General features: G+C 42.3%; 1 protein-coding gene across 2 annotated transcripts in view; it reads left to right on the top strand.

Annotated features, from left to right (window-relative positions):
* TMOD1 (tropomodulin 1) overlaps nucleotides 1-21,334 on the top strand; it is a 105,875-nt gene that overhangs the window by 23,360 nt on the left and 61,181 nt on the right. For both annotated transcript variants that reach the window (XM_038769624.1, XM_038769623.1), the window contains exon 2: nucleotides 10,300-10,469. In XM_038769624.1, coding sequence (XP_038625552.1) covers nucleotides 10,350-10,469 — 120 coding nt within the window. In that variant the 5' untranslated portion in view covers nucleotides 10,300-10,349. The remainder of the gene's footprint in view (nucleotides 1-10,299; nucleotides 10,470-21,334) is intronic.

The following is a 21,334-nucleotide window of genomic DNA, read 5'->3' as shown; positions in this document are numbered from 1 at the left end:
CAGAAATGAAGTGACTTGCCCAAGGTTACACAGGAGACAAGTGGTGGATCTGGGATTAGAATGCAGGTCATTCTGACTCCTAGGCCTGACTAGGCCAAGCTGCTTCTCAATTTATATTTGAGTCAATTATCAGGTTAGATATTTTGAAAATCCTCATTACAGCCACTGCATATAAAATCTGGCAAGTAATAACCATACCTATTAGTAGGGTGGCCAGTCATCCAGTATTATAGAGACAGTCTGTTTTTCATCCCCTGCCAGTACCTTTTAATGTCTGATTTTAAATTTTCAGCACTGAGTTTCCCTCCATCACATGCTCCTCACCAAGTCCCAAACCTCAAGTGCTGCATCAGCCTTCATGTGGTCTTGGGAGGGGAGCACAAAGGCTCTGGAAAAGTTGGGAGATGATCCAAGCACTTATTCTATCCCATCTTGACTACTGCAACTGCCTCCTTGCTGACCTCCCAGCCCCCTGTCTCTCCCCAATAATAATAATAATAATGGCATTTATTAAGTGCTTACTATGTGCAAATTACTGTTCTAAATGCTGGGGAGGTTACAACGTGATCAAGTTGTCCCACGAGGGGCTCACAGTCTTAATCCCCCATTTTACAGATGAGGTAACTGAGGCTCAGAGAAGTAGTCACTTAACTTCTCTGGGCCTCAGTTACCTCATCTGTAAAATGGGGATTAAAACTGTGAGCCCTATGTGGGACAACCTGATCACCTTGTATCCCCCCTCAGCGCTTAGAACAGTGTTTTGCACATAGTAAGCGCTTAAATGCCATCATATTATATATATATATATATATATATATATATATATATATTATTAGTGATTTGCCCCAAGTCACACAGCTGACAAGTGGCAGAGGCGGGATTTGAACCCATGACCTCTGACTCCAAAGCCCGGGCTCCTTCCACTGAGCCATGCTGCTTCTCCCAATCCAATCCATACTTCACTCATTTATCAACAAAAACATTCAGTCCATGTCTACCCACTCCTCAAGAACCTCCTATAGCTGTCCATCCACCTCCATATCAAGCAGAAGCTCCTTACCATTGGCTTTAAAGCACTCAATCAGCTTGTCCAATCCTACCTCACCTCACTAATCTCCTACTACAGCCCAGCTCACACTCTCTATTCTTCTAGCACCAGCTTACTCAGTGTGCTGTGATATCAGCTATCTCCCTGCCAACCCTTTTCCCACATCCTCCCCCTAGCCTGGAATTCTTTCTCTCTCTATTTGTGCCAGACCACCACTCTCTCTACCACTCTCTCCACATTACTAGGTCACATCTCTTCCAAGAGGCCTTCCCCAATTAAGCCCTCTTTTCCCTGTCTCACTGCGTTGTCTCTGCACCTCGATCAGTGATCTTTGGACACTTGATATTCTCCCCAACCCCACAGCACTTATATAACAATAATGATAATAATGGCATTTATTAAGTGCTTACTATATGCAAAGCGCTGTTCTAAGTGCTGGGGAGGTTACAAAGTGATCAGGTTGTCCCACGGGGGGCTCACAGTCTTAATCCCCATTTTACAGATGAGGTAACTGAGGCACAGAGAAGTTAAGTGACTTGCCCAAAGTCACACAGCTGATAATTGGCAGAGCTGGGATTTGAACCCATGACCTCTGACTCCAAAGCTCGTGCTCTTTCCACTGAGCCACACATGCTGCTTTAAAGATAAATACATATCTTTAAATTATATATTATAAATTACTTATTCATACTAATGTGTATCTCCCCCTCTAGACTGTAAACTCATTATGGACATGGAATATGTCTGTTAATTCTCTTGTACTCTCCCAAGTGATTAGTACGGTGCTTTGCAGAGTAAGCGCTTAATAAATGAAATTCACTGATTGAAGAGAACCCAGGTGAGATGTTTTAGGCTTAGACTGATTTGAATGGACTTCCAAAAATTTGAGTGCTGTCTCCTGACCACCCAACGTACTGGTGTGTTGAGTCTGACACCAGAGCACAGACTGTTTGGAGGTTAAAAACGTCTGACTTTAAAGAACGTTAGCAACAGGTGCAGAGTACTTCAATTCAGATTTTAAATTGTACATGTGGACAATGCAATTTGATTTGCTTCCTAAAGGAGGTGAAGTTAAGTCTCCAAAAAATGGTTGTGATCACTTAGATGTTCCTAAATGCAATATAATTGCAGCACAGGGGTTCAATTTTATCTCTCTGTGGGGATCATACTGAGATACAAAGAGAGAGAAGAACCCGCATGTTGAACACAGAGAGCTTCTCTGAATAATAGTGGGATTTTTGTTTATGAAGGGGGAACTTTTAAAATGGGTGGAGAACCTTCCACTAGCTTTTCATTTTGGAAACTAGGAAGCTTCTCTTTCTACTCTGAAACCAGTTGGAGTCTTTGCTTGTCTCCTGCTTAATATCTTCTTATAGCAATAATTTTGTGTGACATAACTTCCCCCTTTACAAAATGGCATTCCTGTGCTTTTCCCTGGCCTTCTCTTGTTTTAACCATGCTTGGTGCAATGCCTTGGATTCAGACATCCTCCTGGATATATTGAGAAATAGTCATGTGTATAGTCCTCTAAGGATTAGTCAAAGGAAATATTCCTTTAATAATATTTGTATTCTAATAAAGCTCTTACCTAGTGGTTAGAGTGTGCATCGGGGAGTCAGAAGGACATGTTATTATCCTAGCTCTGCCACTTGTCTGCTATGTGACTTCGGGCAAGTCACTTAACTTCCCTGTGCCTCAGTTACCTCATCTGTAAAAAGGGGATTAAGATTGTGAGCCCCATGTGGGACATGGACCATGTCCAACCTCATTACTGTGAATCTACCCCAGCACTTAGAACAGTGTCTGGCACACAGTAAGAACTTAACAAATACCATTTTTTAAAAAGCCTTTCACTTCTTGGACATTCTATATTCATTTTTGAAGTCAGTACCATTTAAGTGTTTTGAGATACAACCATTCTAATGAATGCACTGGAGCAATAGTATCTTATCCAAAAGAAAAATGAGTTCCCAGAATTCTTTAGGACAGGGAGGGTAGTTATTTAGAAACCTTGAGGTACGGGGAGGCCCATCCACAAAGTCCTCCTGGGTGGAAGTGGGGACCAAGGAGGAGAGGGGAAAAGGGGGAGCATTCCAACAACCTACAACTTTTAGATTGTGAGCCCCTTGAAGGACAGAGACCGTGTCTAATTCCCACCTGTGAATGTATCTAGTACAGTGTGTGACACCCAGTAAGCACTTAATAAATACTGTTACTGCTCCTATGGTTGCCTATTCCTGTTTCTGATCTGGCCATAGACACACACTGCCACCCACACACACCACTGCTTCCAAGGACATGGTATATATAATGGTTGATAATTGCATCCAGAGCTGGCTTGGACCCAGGCAAGAGCTACCATAGGGCGTAGTGCCTGCACTTCTGCTAATTAGACTGGCAAGCTGTATTTTGCCCATCCCTACTCTAGGAGATCCCTTTGGCTCCTTTTGAGTGGAGCTGGACCTAAGGAATAATTGTTACTTCCTTGTTGCCATTCTAGAACAGGAATGGAATTACCAGAAGGCTGCTGGAGACCAGGGGCGGCCTTGGGGCTGGGGTCTCCCCCCTCCCTGCCCCCTCCTCCAGGACCTTCCTGGGCTTTGACCTTTGCCCTGCCCCCTCCATCCAGCTGCTGGCCGAGGGAAGGTGGCCCTGCCACCTGGGCCTTGGCCTTGGCCTTTGGGGACAGGGGCCTGGCTTCGGGCCCTGAAGCCCCCTCCTCTCTCTCTCTCTCTCTGTCTCTGCCTCTATTTCCCTATTTGTCTCTGTTTCTCTTTCTGTCTCTGCCTGTTTGTCTCTCTATCTGTCTCTCTCTGTTTCTCTGCCCTCTCTCTCTCTCCATTTCTCTATTTCTTCCTCTCTTTCTCTGTCTCTGTTTCTCTGCCCCCTCTCTGTTTCTCTCTCTCTCTCTCTCTCTCTCTCTCTCTCTCTCTCTCTCTCTCTCTCTCTCTCTCTCTCTCCATTTCTCTATTTCTTCCTCTCTTTCTCTGTCTCTCTGTTTCTCTGCCCCCTCTCTGTTTCTCTCTCTCTCCATTTCTATTTATTTTATTTTGTTAATATGTTTGGTTTTGTTCTCTGTCTCCCCCTTCTAGACTGTGAGCCCACTGTTGGGTAGGGACTGTCTCTGTATGTTGCCAACTTGTACTTCCCAAGTGCTTAGTACAGTGCTCTGCACACAGTAAGTGCTCAATAAATACGATTGATTGATTGATTGATTGATTGAGGCAGCTGTAGATCTGTAGAATTACATGAACACACTTAGATGTCTAGCAAGGAAGTAAAGAAGTTAAAAAAGAGGTTTAATCGAATTGCATTGAAATGGGGTCATCATTTTTCAATCCCTTTTTTAATTCTGTCTCATAATAAAGATAGCTCCCACTTTTTACTTTGGTATCTTTTCAAAGATATTGCTATGATAGATAAACCATTTGCATTAAATAGATTTTTCCTTAGCTTTTCAGAACAGTTTGCTCCCACCATCAAAATTCAATGTGTGGGTTGGATATCAACTTCATCTATAATTTTGGAGATTTATGATGCTAAGTTTTGTATGTGGATTTTAGATTATTTCCCCTAACCCTTGTTCATGTTAAAAAAACCCAAAAACTGGTTAAATCCAGATAAAGATTGTGACTTCCTTGTTTGGCTGGGCATCCAAACCATGCTCACTTCTGAAATGATAGGTCACAACTGCTAGATTTGTTCTTGGATTTTAAAATAAAGGGATTTGGCCATGGCTTTTAGTGTTCATTTATGCCATTCCTTGCTCCTGGAATTTCTTTGATGCCTATTCTGTAGCTGGCAGAACTAGTGTCTTGTTTTCCCCTCCATGAAAGTAACCAGAAGGGTTTTGGGTAGTACTTCTGGGTAGAAGAAATTCTATAGAATGTAAGCTTTTAATGCTATTATTAATAATAATAATAATTATTATTATTATTATGGTATTTGTTAAGTGCTTACTATGTGCAAAGCACTGTACTAAGCGCTGGGGTAGAAACAAGGTCAGCAGGTTGTCCCACATGGGGCTCACAGTCTTAATCCCCATTTTACAGATGAGGTAACTGAGGCACAGAGAAGCTAAGTGACTTGCCCAAAGTCACACAGCTGACAAGTGGCAGAGCCGGGAGAAGAACCTGCAACCTCTGGCTCCCAAGCCCCGGCTCTTTCCACTAAGCCACATTGCTATTAAAGATGTACTAGTTTTTTTTTTAATATTTCCCTTGGAGGAGATGAACAACACTATAACCATTGAATAAATTTTACTTTTTTTCATATTCAAGTAGAGAACTTTGAAAATCAAACATAAGTCCCTTCAAAATCACAAATTAGTGGGGCCACTGCTAGCATTTTGGCAGATTTTGCAATGGGGCTGGGAATCGGCCAGAGGACTTGAACGGCAGAGCTACCTGCTGCTCCAGTAATTTTCCTCTTGGAACTGCCCCCTCTCTGATCAAACCCAGGAGGTTTCAGTCTGGGGAGGGGGCAGTTCAAGGAGAGTAAATTACTGGCAGCCAGCTGGTTCTGTCAACGATGGTATCTACTGAGCATCTCCTGAGTGAGAAGCACTGTACTTAGCACTTTGGTGAGTACACCAGGACCTAGACACATGATGACTGCCCTCAGGAGCTTATAGTCTGAAGGGGAAGACAGACAGGTAATAGGAGAAGGAGAAGAATAAGCTTATAACTGTGAGCCCACTGTTGGGTAGGGACTGTCTCTATATGTTGCCAACTTGTACTTCCCAAGCACTTAGTACAGTGCTCAGCACACAGTAAGCGCTCAATAAATATGATTGATCGATTGATAACAGGGATTATTAAAAATGTAACAAGATAAGCGAATATACAGGGAATATACATATGTACATAGTATGTTGCCCTCCTAAGTACTTAGCCTCCTCTCAGGATCACACCTGGGAATTTCCAGTACTCTACCAATCTCGGCTATGGGAGGGAGAGTCAAGCAGAGGTATATCCATTCCATTCCTAGCTTGGGCAGTGCCTAGCGAGTGGAAGGCAATATGCTACAAGTCAAGACTCACCTGTGCTGGGAAGCAGCAGCATGGGAGAAAGTCAAGGGTGGAGACTCAAGTTTACTGCATGGAAGAAGGCAATGGTAAACCAAGAAAACTCTATGGATACACCACCGGAACATTTGCAGATGGAGGTGGGGCATTCTGGGAGAGATGTGTCCATGGTGTTGCTATGGGTTGGAGATGACTCGACAGCATAAGACAAGACACAGTGCATGTCAAGCACTTAGTACAATGCTCTGCAGATAGCAAGCACTCAGTCATTACCATTGATGATGATATGTGTTGGGTAGGAATAAATTCTAAGGGTGGCTGCTGGATGGATATAGCTTGGAGTGTTGATTTAATTTGGGTAGGTTTCCTAGAGGAGGTGGAGTTTTAGGAGGGCTTTGAAGATGGGGAGGGTTGTGGTCTGGGCAATTTGGTGGGGGAGGTAATGCCAGGCTTGGGGAGCAGCATGAGCTAGAGGTCAGAGGAGGGAGAGTGAAGAGTACGATAGAGATAGATGGTGAGTTTGGGAGGAAAGAAAAATGCAAGCTGTGGAGTGGTTGGCAAAGAGAGCCAATACGTGACTTGGAGAAAGTTGGTGGAGAGCCATGAAATCAATGGAAGGGACTTTCCCCTTAGTGTGGAGGGAAGTGATTAGCCATAGGAGACATGACCAGGACCACAAAATGCCAACTTACCCAGAGCCAATTAGTTAACATTAAACAGTTAGGTGATTTCACTCTGAGGAGAATAAGGGCCTGTCACATGAGTGGGTGAATGTTAGCATAAATTTATCAGCCCTGGGTGACCTCCCTCTTTGTTAGTCCCTAAAAGTAACTATAATTCAAGGTTTTGAGCTGCCAGGCTCCTAGTTTCATAGTTGAACCAGGCTGGAAACAGTTGTGACAGTGAGTCCTCTTACTAGATACAAATAGCTATTACTGCAATGTGCTAGTCTGCCCTGTTCTGTAACTTCTTAGTTAGCCAAGGGGCCAGTGGGACCAAAAATGTGATTCTTCAGACAGGGCTCAGAAAAGACAAGGGGACAGAGAACTTCTGCTCGTCTCTGACTTTCTGCTTTCCCACACCCACCAACCTGGACTTGGATACCCAGATCAAATGCTGGAAATGGACACCTGAATTACATTCAGCCCCCAAACGTTTCATGTTGGGATGAAACACCTTCCCCCTTCATATCCAACAGACTACCACTCTCCCCTCCTTCAAAGCCTTATTAAAATAACATCTCTTCCCAGAGGCCTTCCCCAACTAGGTCTTCATTTCCCCTACTCTCTATTCTTTTTGTGTCACCTATGGACTTGACTGTGTACCCTTTAAACACTTGATATTCACTGCACCCTTAGCCCCACAGCATTTATGTGTCATTCATTCTCAGTCTCTTTTGCAGGCTCCTCCTCCCCCTCCCATCCCCTTACTGTGGGGGTTCCCCAAGGTTCAGTGCTTGGTTCCCTTCTGTTCTCGATCTACACTCACTCCCTTGGTGACCTCATTCACTCCCACGGCTTCAACTATCATCTCTACGCTGATGACACCCAGATCTACATCTCTGCCCCTGCTCTCTCCCCCTCTCTCCAGGCTCGCATCTCCTCCTGCCTTCAGGACATCTCCATCTGGATGTCTGCCTGCCACCTAAAACTAAACATGTCCAAGACTGAACTCCTTATCTTCCCTCCCAAACCCTGCCCTCTCCCTGACTTTCCCATCTCTGTTGACGGCACTACCATCCTTCCCGTCTCACAAGCCCACAACCTTGGTGTCATCCTCGACTCCGCTCTCTCGTTCACCCCTCACATCCAAGCTGTCACCAAAACCTGCCGGTCTCAGCTCCGCAACATTGCCAAGATCCTCCCTTTCCTCTCCATCCAAACTGCTACTCTGCTCGTTCAAGCTCTCATCCTATACTGTCTGGACTACTGTATCAGCCTTCTCTCTGATCTCCCATCCTCATGTCTCTCCCCACTTCAATCCATACTACATGCTGCTGCCCGGATTGTCTTTGTCCAGAAATGCTCTGGGCATGCTACTCCCCTCCTCAAAAATCTCCAGTGGCTACCAATCAATCTGCGCATCAGGCAGAAACTCCTCACCCTCGGCTTCAAGGCTCTCCATCACCTCGCCCCCTCCTATCTCACCTTCCTTCTCTCCTTCTACAGCCCACCCCGCACCCTCCACTCCTCTGCGGCTAATCTCCTCACCGTGCCTCGTTCTCACCTGTCCCGCCATCGATCCCCGGCCCACATCATCCCCCGGGCCTGGAATGCCCTCCCTCTGCCCATCCGCCAAGCTAGCTCTCTTCCTCCCTTCAAGGCCCTACTGAGAGCTCACCTCCTCCAGGAGGCCTTCCCAGACTGAGCCCCTTCCTTCCTCTCCCCCTCGTCCCCCTCTCCATCCCCCCTCATCTTACCTCCTTCCCTTCCCCACAGCACCTGTATATATGTATATATGTTTGTACATATTTATTACTCTATTTATTTATTTTACTTGTACATATCTATTCTATTTATTTTATTTTGTTAGTATGTTTGGTTTTGTTCTCTGTCTCCCCCTTTTAGACTGTGAGCCCACTGTTGGGTAGGGACTGTCTCTATATGTTGCCACCTTGTACTTCCCAAGCGCTTAGTACAGTGCTCTGCACACAGTAAGCGCTCAATAAATATGATTGATTGATTGATTGCTGCTGGCAGAAATCCACGTATCAGCTGACCTCCTGTACCAACTTCATCCTTGTCTGCTTTTACTCCGCCCTCTTCTCGGCCTGGCTACACTATTTCTCCATCCTTATTGACACTCACGACTATTGCCCTCACCAGTAGTTCCAGACCTTTAACTCCTTCCTCAAACTCCCTGCCCAAATGCCTCCCAAGCCTCTTGCCCCTAATGACCTGACCATGTACTTTATTGAGAAAATTGAAACCGTAAGGCGCGATCTTCCTAAAATCTCTCCTGCTCCTCTCCAGTCCCTTCCTTCTATTGCTCCTTCTCAACTCTACCATCTTTCTCAGGAGTATCTCAAGAGGAGATCTCCTGCCTTCTCCCAAAATCCACCCCCTCCACTTCTGACCCCATCCCTTTTCACTATATCAAAGCACTTGTCCCCTCCCTTCTTCCCTCCCTGACTGCTATCTTCAACTATTCACTCTCCAATGGCTTTTTTTCCACTGCTTTCAAGTATGCTCATGTCTCCCCCAACCTTACAAAACCTTCCCTTGACCCCACAATCAGTCTTGCTAATATCAGTGCTTGCGCTCACTGCCTGGGCACTCATGGTGACATTATGCAGCTGAGCCAGGTGCTTAAACCTATCAAAACCTCCCTCTGGTGAGTTCTCCTGTAGTCAGTCATGCACATCTCATGCCTCAGGCTGAGACTGAGACATTGAGGTGATGTTGAGTTGCTCGTTGAATGTGGACAAAACCATCCCACTTGGTGAAGAATCCCATGTAGGACCAGCATTACTGTGATGCCAGGATCAAGGTGTCGCAGTATCATTTGATGTTGTTGATTAGAGGCAATGGACAATGCAGTTGGTGGGTTTGAATGGAAACCACACCTTTGTTTACCACTCTGAGAACCCTGGGGCTCACATAGGATTTTCACAAGGTTTTTTTACCAGTGTTTTGGAAAGCTAATAGGAAGTCATGTATAATCAACAATAACTTTATCCACAAGGCTCTGCAGCTCCTTAACAACCACCTGCATCTCTGGAGGTAGTGCCATAAAGGAGGATAGTATTGTAAAGGAGAATGTTATGTAAAGCTAAAACTGGGTGTACATTTAGAAAAGTCATAAGCATGAGAAGCAGTGTGGCTCAGTGGAAAGAGCCCGGGCTTTGGAGTCAGAGGTCATGGGTTCAAATCCCAGCTCCACCAATTGTCAGCTGTGTGACTTTGGGCAAGTCACTTAATTTCTCTGGGCCTCAGTTACCTCATCTGTAAAATGGGGATTAAGACTATGAGCCCCCCATGGGACAACCTGATCACCTTGTAACCTCCCCAGCACTTAGAACAGTGCTATGCACATAGTAAGCACTTAATAAATGCCATTATTATTATTATTATAAGCATTTTTCATTTTAACTGTCAAAACCATGTATAAACCTTTGAAGCTGTGGTATGTGTGGTCTTAGAGTATTCTATAATGCTACTTTTTGAGTGATTAGCATGACATAATCTAAATAGGCTTTCATTTTAAGTCTTTCTTTTTATTCCAGGTGATAATTCAGTGTAGAAGTTTGGACGGTACAAGAAAAATTCTCCCAAAATGTCATACAGACGTGAACTAGAAAAATACCGAGATCTGGATGAGGATGAAATCCTTGGAGCACTTACAGAAGAAGAGCTGAGGACGCTAGAAGATGAATTGGAAGAGTTGGACCCTGATGTGAGTAATCTTTAAAATATGATTGCCTTTTAAAAATTAGCATATATCAGACATAAAGCAATTAACTTGTTTCATTGTGGATAGATATATATTTTCAGAGGCTGCTCTTCTGTCCACTAGCATTCCCATTTTTAATAATTTGTATATTTTTCCTTTGCATCGTTTTCATTTGTCATTGAAATAATTAACTCGGAAAGGGTACAAGAACCCTTACTTTCTTGGGTTGACCTTTGTAATTTAATAGAGAAAGTGTTTGAAACCAACTACCATAGAAGGGTGTGAAGTCTCATTCCCAGGAAAACTTTAAAGAATAAGGTAGGTGCCATTTGTCTGAAAGTTTTTTGTTTGTTTTTTAATGGTATTTATTAAGCGCCTACTATGTGCCAGGCACTGTACTAAGCACTGGAGTACTTACAAGATAGATTGGACACAGTGCATGTCCCACATGAGGCTCACAATACTAATTCCGATTTTACAGATGAAGTAACTGAGGCACAAAGACATTAAATTCATTCATTCATTCATTCATTCGTATTTGTTGAGCGCTTACTGTGTGCACAGCGCTGTACTAAGCACTTGGGAAGTACAAGTTGGCAACATATAGAGATGGTCCCTACCCAACAACGGGCTCACAGTCTAGAAGGGGGAGACAGACAACAAAACAAAACATGTGGACAGGTGTCAAGTCATCAGAATAAATAGAAATAAAGCTAGATGCACATCACATCCCTAATGTTTTCCTCTACATCAGTGAAATGATGGATAAAGCCATCTATATGGGATGACTGGCCACTTTATCTAACTCCATCACAAATATTGAGACACCCTAAAAAGCTTTTCAGGAGCTGGGTTGTTTCAAATAATTCAAGAATTTATACAGAATATTCACTTAGGGTCATTGAATTTTTTGTGAGTGTCTTGGATTGGATCTCACACAAATGGCCCAAATTCCACTACATATGCAACTGAGCAAATAGTAACAGAAATTCAAGCGTTGATATGGGTGTTTGTGGGGGATGTCATATTTGGACATATGATTTTTATGAGAACCAGACATATTATATTAAATGTACCTCCTTATCCAATAACAATCAATCTTTTTTCAAAAGAACAATCAATCTTTTTCAAAACCCTCACCCTGTTTCTCTAGGCTTTAAATGACTTGCTCAAGGTCACACAGCAGACAAGTGGCAGAGCTGGGATTAGAACCCAGGTCCTTCTGACTCCTAGGCCCCTGCTCTATCCACTAGGTCATGCTGCTCTGCCTGGAGACAGAAGGATGGACTAGATGACCTCTGAATTCCTTTCTTGCTTTCTGATTGTACTTGTTGGGACTGACCCTGTCCACTGGACCTGTGATGCCTAATGTCTAAATTTATGCAAAAGGAAAACAAAACAAATGCCAACTATCCTCCCAGGAAATCCTCAAATAATTAATCTCTTTTTACCTCAGTCCCAGATATAGAGGACTCCCCAGTCCAGCAACCCCTACTCCCATTCGCCTTCCTCTTCTCACCCCCGACCCGTACCCACCCACTCACACATGGCTGCAGTGCTCCTTGAGCCTTATAGTTGGAAGACAGCTAATTGCTGTCAAGAATGACATCAAAATTACAAGTCATGGGCATGATAATTGTATATTGTTTCAAGCACCTCGTTAAAAATTCAAATACACTTTGAATACCACAATAATAATAATGATGATGGCATTTGTTAAGTGCTTACTATGTGCAAAGCACTGTTCTAAGCGCTGGGGGGGATACAAGGTGATCAGGTTGTCCCATGAGGGGCTCACAGTCTTCATCCCCATTTTACAGATGAGGGAATGAGGCACAGGGAAGTGAAGTGACTTGCCCAAAGTCACACAGCTGACAAGTGGCGGAGCTGGGATTTGAACCCGTGACCTCTGACTCCAAAGCCTGGGCTCTTTTCCACTGAGCTACGCTGCTTCCCCTAATTAATGAGCTCCTACTCTGAGCAGAATACTACTAAGTGGTTGAGAGAGTACAATATAGTGAACGGACATGATCCCTGCCCTCAAGGAGTTTATAATCAATCATAGTTTTTTTGCACTTACTGTGTGCAGAGCACTGTACTAAGTGCTTGGAAGAGTACTGTGTAACAGAGTTGGTAGACCTGTTTCCTGCCCACAAGAAGCCCACAGTCTAGATAGAGAATGGTGTTTGTTAAGCACTTACTATGTGCTAAGCACATTACTGTCTGCACTGCACTGACGGTACTAAGCACCGGGATACATGCAAGATAATCAGGTTGGACACAGTCCATGTCCTACAAGGGGCTCAGGGTCTTCATCCCCATTTTACAGATGAGTTGACTGAGGCACAGATAAATTAAGCGATCTGCCCAAGTTCACACAGCAGACAAGTGGTGGAGTTGGGATTAGAACCTAGGTCCCTCTAACTCCCAGATCTATGCTGTGTCCACTAGATCACCCTGCTTCTCAATCTAGCAAGAAGACAGATACTCAAATAATTTATGAATAAGAGGAAGAAGGTAAAGTGGATATGTACATGAGTTAGTGCTCAAGTAATAGAATATATAAGATAGTGAGAGCTCACAGGGAGAACCCCTAGGGGATAGGGAGAGCCCCCCCTCCCAGACTGTGAGCCCACTGTTGGGTAGGGACCATCTCTATATGTTGCCAACTTGTACTTCCCAAGTGCTTAGTACAGTGCTCTGCACACAGTAAGCACTCAATACATACGATTGAATGAATAAATGAATGAATAAAATTTGCCAGAACGTTCACTGTATTCCAGCGATCCGAGGGAATAGTGTAAATGAAACTGTTATTAGGTTTCAGGACCTTCATTTTAGACTCCTTTTTCTTCCCAAATTTAAGCCCTCTTTTCCCCTTCTCCCTCTCCCTTCTCTACTTCTGTTCCATGTAGCAGCAGCCACTGTAATCCCTTCCCAAATTTGGTTCTCATTCTTATTATGGTGAAAGGGAAAATGAAGCAGGTCTCCCTTTAACAGTGTTTTGTTTTTTCCTTCATGGGCCATATCACTTTGATTGTGCCTTTGTTTTCATTAGCATTGAATCTACTTGCTTTTGTTAGGGTTTTAGCTGGATTTTCATTACTTATTTTCATTACTTAAATTTCAGGCAGTAAATCATTTCTTCATAGGCCATGAGTGCATGGGATTCATGTATTCAAAACTTCCACTTTTGTTTTCTTATTGATGCATGACAGAGACCTAATGTTAAACACTAATTTTTACATTAGTGGGAATTGTCCTGTGCAGTCATAGTAAATGTATTCAGAACCTCCTACTGTTATTTCTGCCTCCTTCCCTGCCCACAAAGCACACATCTGTCTCACAGACTGCATTTTGTACTGTTACACCACCCAGCCCTAACCCTTTACCCTTCTCAGGCCCAGATTAACTGTGGTGCAAAGGAAATAATGATCCAGGCTGCATCTCTAGGGGCTCCAGGGTGGGAAAAGTACCAGTACCAGATTAGAACTACGTTGAGCTGAAAGGCTCGTGAAAGTTTGTGCTATGTCACTCTCTTACCTGGATCCAAGTAACTCCTGGACTCAAATTCACTTACAGTGGCATGGCAAGAATTGAAAGAACTTCCTGCACTCTGCTGTCGTGATTCAATTCAGTTGTATTTATTGAGCACTTATTGTGTTCAGAGCACTGTACTAAGTGCTTGGGAGAGTACAATACAACAATAAACAGACACATTCCGTGCCTACAACTAGTTTATAGTCTAGAGGGGGAGACAGATATTATTATAAATTTCAGATATGTACATAAGTGCTGTGGGGCTGGGAGGGGGATGAATAAAGGGAGCAAGTGGGAGAAGAGGAAGGGAGGGCTGAATCAGGGAAGGCTTCTTGAAGGAGATGTGCTTTCAATAGGGAGAGTAATTGTCTGTCAGATTCGAGGAGGGAGGGCATTCCAGGCCAGAGGCAGGATGTGGGTGAGAGGTTGGTGATGACAAGATAAACAGGATCAAGGAACAGTGAGAAGATGAGCATTGGAAGCGAAGTGCAGCTAGGAGAGTAATGAGGTGAGGTAGGAGGGGACAAGGTGATTGAGTGCTTTGAAGCCAATGGTGAAGAGTTGTGTTTGATGTGGAGGAGGATGGGCAAAAACTGAAATTTCTTGAGGAGCAGGGAAACAGGTCTTGAATGTTTTTGTATAAAAATGATTCGGGAAGCAGAGTGAAGTATGGATTGGAGTGGAGAGAGACAAGAGGCTAAGCGGTCAACGAGGAGGCTGATACAGTAATAGAGGTGGGATAGGACAAGTGATTGTATTAACGTGGTAGCAGTTTAGATGGAGAGGAAAGGGCGGATTTTAGCAATGTTGATTATATATTATAAATTATTTGTTCATATTAATGTCTGTCTCCCCCTCTAGACTGTAAGCTCATTTTGGGAAGGGAACATGTCTGCTAATTCTGTTATATTGTACTCTCCCAAGTGCTTCATACAGTGCTCTGCACATAGTAAATTCTCAATAAATACAATTGGGATATATATGCATATATATAGCATATATACAATATATAATCTAGAAGCATGTATATATGCACATATATACGCTTCTAGATTAATATGTCTTTCATAACCCAAGCACAACTGATAGCTCTGCCACTTGTACAAGTCCATTTCTTATTTTAACTCTAATTGCAAGATATTCGAGGACCCTCATTATGCACATAAAAGTGTGCTATAGAAACGTTTAGAAGATGTGGTCCCTGCCAAGCTGAAACAAATCCTTCAATAAAGAGGTATGAATTAGTTTTTTGTTTGGGATGTTTTCATTTGGGCTCATAATCTTATTCCATATAAATTCAAAAAAAGTATATGGCAGTTATCAAGTTACATAGGCTGACCTTTAGTGTATTTCTTGACTCTTACAAAATAACTGCCATTTAACATGGTCTAAGATCTTTTTTTCTGGAAGATTCTGCTCCTGAAAGGATTGGGAGAAAGAGCAAAGATCTTGCATTCTTGGGAAGACCAGATGGGGTCTGGTCAATGTGTTGAGTAGCTTTAATTGTTCACTTGGTATTATATTGCAAATAGGCTGTTATTCAGATTCCCTGTAACACAGTTTGTTGATTTGTTAAACCGATTGCATTTGATAATCAGGCACTTTGAAATCCACTTGGGAAGATGCAGGAGAAGTAAAAACACAATTTACACAATTGTAAACACACAAAACACAATTGTCTGGCTAGTCCAATTCAGAACCATTATATTAAATTCAAAGGGGCCAGTTTCTAGTAGAGTATTGATCTGAAAACTTAAATAATTCTTCTTCTGTCTTTGGGCTACACCAAGGCCTGTCTAGAGAACTGACAGTGGACAAATGATTGTGACCCATCTATTTTGCCACTCCTGGGCAACTGTTTCACATTGTGGTCTTAGCCTATTTGCAGCAACTGCCCAATAGGGTTTTAATATTGCAGCTTCACTTACGCAACCCCTGAAAAATTCCCAAAGACACTCATCTTGAGGAAGGATTATTTATTTTTTTAAATTTCCAAGCTTTGAAATGGAAAAGTCTCTGATTGTCCAGCCCCTTTATCTCCAACTTTCTGTGCAAGGAACTCAACTTTCTCAAGGAAGAGCTGTGATTATCCTGTATTCCCTAAGCGTTTCTCCCCATGACTGCCCCTAGAGTAGCATGGTCAGTTTCTGAGAACACACTGACGTTTTTTGGATTGAGGATAATATGATAAAAAAGATTGTGGAAGATTGATATGAGAAAGAAAAAGAACGGAAGAGTACATAGTGTTCACCTGATGGCTCACAGGAAAACATCTTACACGGCAGAGGAATAAATCATGGTCCAGAGCCTCTGCCAGTTAATTCAATAAGAATTTATTTTAAATTGTGCAGGTAGGCTGTCACATGGAAAGGAGAACAGCAGAAAACAATCTGACTACTTAGAGTCAAAGGAAGAACACGTGAATTTGTAGGGGGTAATTTGCTTCAAAACTGTACACTTTTGCTACTGACGCCTCACCATGGCACAAAGCAAGCTTATGGTGAACTGTGATTTTCCATTCTTTAAGAGTAAAAGAATGTTTTAACAAACAAACATCAAACCCTTTAACTGAAAAGCCCGAGAGAGAAGTAAACAATTTGAAATAAAAAAAAACTTAATCTCATCTAAAAATAGAAACGTATCCTTAGAAATCCTGTAAGAATGTAAGTGGAGAAGACCAAGAGACTCCTGGATAAAATGGCATTAGCAAAAAGCCACTAACTAGTTAAAGTCAGGCAAAAGTAATTAAGAAACCTCTGAATCAAGAATGTAACTGGTCCATTTTTAGGAGCAAAGATTGCCATAATCCCACAGACGAATCCCTTTTACAGACTTTCTGACTGCATGCTGTCAGGGTGGTGTAATCAGATTAAAGAGTGAAAAATGCTGAAAGTGTGTTGCCTTTAAAATCTTTCTTGCAGTGGCATTTAACGTAGTGCATGGAGCCCTGCACTAATACAGAGCTATGTTCCTCACTCTGGAGCTGACTGACTGACTCTATGACCTCAGACAAGTCACTCAAATTCTCTAGGGTTCAGCTTTTTCCATTTAAGCAGTATCCAATATCACACTTTGAAAAATTATTTTTGAGGGCTTTTATTTCTCCTATTAATCTGATAGTTACAATTTATAACAGTATGATTGAACCAAACATACCCTAGTGCCTTCAAATTATACTTTTTTTAAAAAAAGCCCTAATTATGGAACAGCTATCCAGAAATGTCACCTTCTAAATTGAGATTGGTGAATGATGAATGCCTAATTCCACTATGTGTAGTATATGTACAATCACCTCGTTGTCAACATAATTAGCTTTGCATTGTGGTATTTGAGTTGCAACAAATGTTGCACTTACATTTATACATTTACTGTCTCCTCACCCCCATTTGAGAAGCAGCATGGCTTAGTGGAAGGAGCACGGACTTGGGAGTCAGAGGTCATGGGTTCTAATCCTGGCTCCACCACTTGTCAGCTGTGTGTCTTTGGGCAAGTCACTTAACTTCTCTATGCCTCAATTACCTCATCTGTAAAATGGGGATTAAGACTGTGAGTCCCACGTGAGTCAACCTGATAACCTTCTATCTACCCTAGTGCTTAGAACAGAGCTTGGCACATAGTAAGTGCTTAACAAATACCATTATTATTATTGTTGTTATTATTTTAGAAGCCTTACAACTCATGGGTTTTGATTTTACGGCATAGGCAATCAATACTGAGCGCTTACTATGTGCAGAGCACTGTTCTAAGCACTTGGGAGAGCATAATACAAGAGTTGGTAGACATGATACATATTTACTATTTACTATCTATTTATTTTGTTAACGATGTGCATCTAGCTTTAATTCTATTTGTTCTGATGACACCTGTCCACATGTTTTGTTTTCTAGTCTGTCTCCCCTTTCTAGACTGTGAGCCCATTGTTGGGTAAGGACTGTCGCTATATGTTGCCAACTTGTACCTCCCAAGCACTTAGTACAGTGCTCTTTACACAGTAAGTGCTCAATAAATATGATTGAATGAATGAATGAATGATCCCAGCCCACAGGAAGCTTACAGTCCAGAATGGGAGACAGACATTAAAATTGGGGTAATGGGAGAATATAAGAATATGTACATAAAGTGCTAAAGGACTGAGGGTGCCGTGACTATCAAAATGGTTACAAAGTACAGACTGAAGTGCGTAGATGATGCAGAAGGTAGGATGAGTAGGGGAAATGAGGACCTAGTCAGGGAAGGCCTATTAGAGGAGATATGATTTTAGTAGGTCTTTGAAGGCAGGGAAAATGGTAGTCTTTTGGATATGAAAGGGGAGATCCAGGCCAGAAGATGGGGGAGAGGGGCCGGTGGTGAGACAGATGAGATCAAGGTATAATGAGTAGACTGACATTACAGGAGCTAAATGTGTGGGCTGGGTTGTATAGTAGAAGATCCGTGAGGTAGGGTAGCAGGGGGAGAGCTGATTGAGTACCTTAAAGCTGATGGTACTCAGCCATTTCAGCCACACAACACACCAGTTTTGATTTTACAGTATAGACAATCAATATTTACTGAGCACTTGCTGTGTGCAGAGCACTGTACTAAGCACTTGGGAGAGAACAATACAACACAGTAGATAGACATGATCCCAGCCCAAAATGAGTTTACAGTACAGATGTGTAGACAAATATTAAAATTGGGGGCATTGGAGAGTATAAGAATATGTATATAAGTGCTGAGGCATGCAGGGTGGATAGACAGCTGTAGAAATTTTTTTTTAGAAAAATAATCTAGGCAGCAGAGAGAAGCATGGACTGGGGAGGGGAGAGACAAGAGACAGGAAGGTCAGTGAGGAGGTTGATGCAGTAGTCAACGTGGGATATGCTAAAGGCTTGAATCAGAGTGGTAGCAGTCTGAATGGAAAGAAAGGATGGATTTTAGAGATGTTGTGAAGGAAGAACCAACAGGATTTAGTGACAATGAATATATGGGTCGAATGAGAGAGATGAGTCAAAGATAATGCCAAGGGTACAGGTTTGTAAGATAGAGGTTGGTGGTGTTATCTACAGTGATTGGAAATTCTTGGGGAGGACAGTATTTGGGTGAGAAGATGAGGAGTTCTGTTTTGGACATGTTAAGTTAGTGTTGGCTGGATGTCCACGTTGAGATGTCCTGAAGGCAGGAGGAAATGCCAGACTACACAAAATGAAAGAGGGGGGCTTGAGAGGGAGATTTTGGAATTATCTGCATATGATAGTAGTTGAAGGGAAGTGCACAGGAGCTGAGTGAAAATGGGGAAACAATTTGGGGAGAGAAAAAAGGAGGAAAGTTTGAAGAGAGTTGAGGGTTCATAGCAGGGGAGGGCTGGAGTTGGGGAGTGGGCATTGTCAGGAATTGTTGAGAAGTCCATCTTCCATTGAAGTAAAATATTGCTTCACTATCATGGAATCTCTCTGACAGTATAAATACATCAATTTACCAATATTGCTAATCTAGAATTGAGTAGATAATTTTGAGGAATTTTGGTAAAAACAGGGTAACTGGCATTGGTTCAGACTCCCATTTATAATATTATTATGAGAATTATGAGAAAATTTTATCTAGTTTCAAACATCTCCCTTCCCCTCCCCTTCAACCTTTTAAAGTATTTTGACTGATGTATGGAAATTAAAGCTCATTTCAACAACTGCTTAGTCACTTTAGTATTAGATAGCAAATCTCTATGTTAGCACAAGGTGAATTTTTTCTGCATGGGTGAAAGATTCATTCATTCAATTGTATTTATTGAGCGCTTACTGTGTGCAGAACAGTGTTTGAAAATTAATATTTCAGAATGTACATATATACAAACAAATCAAATTCATAATGCAGTACTATGGGTACAGATTTGCATTGTTCTTTAGTCATATGTTTTTCAGTATACTGAAATATTCGATATTGTCATATTTTAATATGTTTGGTAGGTTGGGAACACATTATTGCTTCTTATATTATTACCTTTGCAAAACTATATTACATTTAGTGCTGTTCTGTCTGGTTTTTTGGAACCAATTTAGAGCACTAACCAAAGAGTCCCTGTCCTTCAATCTCCACAATTATTTCAGCCCTCCTACCAGCTCCATAAACTTATTTATCTTATCTGCGTATGTCCTTGGAATATTTCTGTTTAGGGGAACAGCAATGTCAAAATTTCATTATTTTTCAACACTTATCAGTGTCTGGTGACTGGGAAGGCCTCCGTTTCTTAGCACATTTCCGCCTCAATACAATTTATAGTAACTGCTTTCCATCACATTCTTGGATTCAAATTATATAATTCCATCACATTCGTGGATTCAAACTTGCAATTGATGTGTGTCTTTAGCAACACAATTGCACCTTTTGGTGGGAATCCTCCACCTCCATCTCCATCCTCCACATATGGGTTCAACGACCTTTATATAGCTGTCTACACACATCAAGGACTGTAGATTTTTCTTTAGTGTATACCAGAGGTGGCCAAGTGCAGCTCATAAGTCTCATGCTGTTCTTCTTTGTGCTTTGCAGCTCACTGTTTATTATTTTTGCTATTATAGGGGCAGCAGTGGGCTGCAGTGTGCTGCTGCTGCTACTCTAGCCCTTTCAGTGGAGCAGCACTGTCCCTGCCCAGGTGGCCCTGGGCCAAGGGGGTGTGTGGCATCCAATCCCACCTGTCTCCCAACTGTTCCTCTGGCCAAACCCCTGCTCCCACCCCATGTAAGCCCCTGCTCACTGTTTTGATCTCAGTCATATTATGTTTCAGGTTTGTAGCTCTCCAGTTCAAACAGTCAGTGGTATTTATTGAGTACTCACTGTGCACAGAGCACTGTATAAATGCTTGGAAGAGTACATTGCAATAGAGTTAATAGATGTGATCCTTGTCCTCAAGGAACTTAACAGTTGCTTAGCCATCCCTGGGATATACGTAAAATATCTTTTAATGCCACTCATTCTCTGGAATCACCAAAATAAACCCTTCAGCCTCTTCCAATTAGCTATGTTGATGCCATAAATCAGTCAGTTTTAGCTATGTTGTTTTGTCTGTTGAGGTGGGTTTGATTCTGTGCAACCTAGTTTCCAAGCCTGAATTTGCTTTGGTAGATTCTGAATTTGGTTTGGTAGATTTTTGATATTAGATCATTTGCTACATTCCCAAGTGGTATGAACATGCAAACGTGTTTAATGACCATTGTATTTATTCTGGGATTTCTTCTTCTTAGTAGTAGTAGTAATAATAATTTGCCTGATTCTCCCAGCGCTTGCTCTCTGGGAGTAAGTGAGGTACACTGAGAGAAGCATAAATGAACTTATGCAATTTACACAGATAATTCCCA

This window comes from Tachyglossus aculeatus, chromosome X4 (assembly GCF_015852505.1).
Source record: "Tachyglossus aculeatus isolate mTacAcu1 chromosome X4, mTacAcu1.pri, whole genome shotgun sequence".
Classification (NCBI taxonomy): Eukaryota; Metazoa; Chordata; class Mammalia; order Monotremata; family Tachyglossidae; genus Tachyglossus; species Tachyglossus aculeatus.
This window is presented reverse-complemented; position numbering and strand designations above follow the sequence as displayed.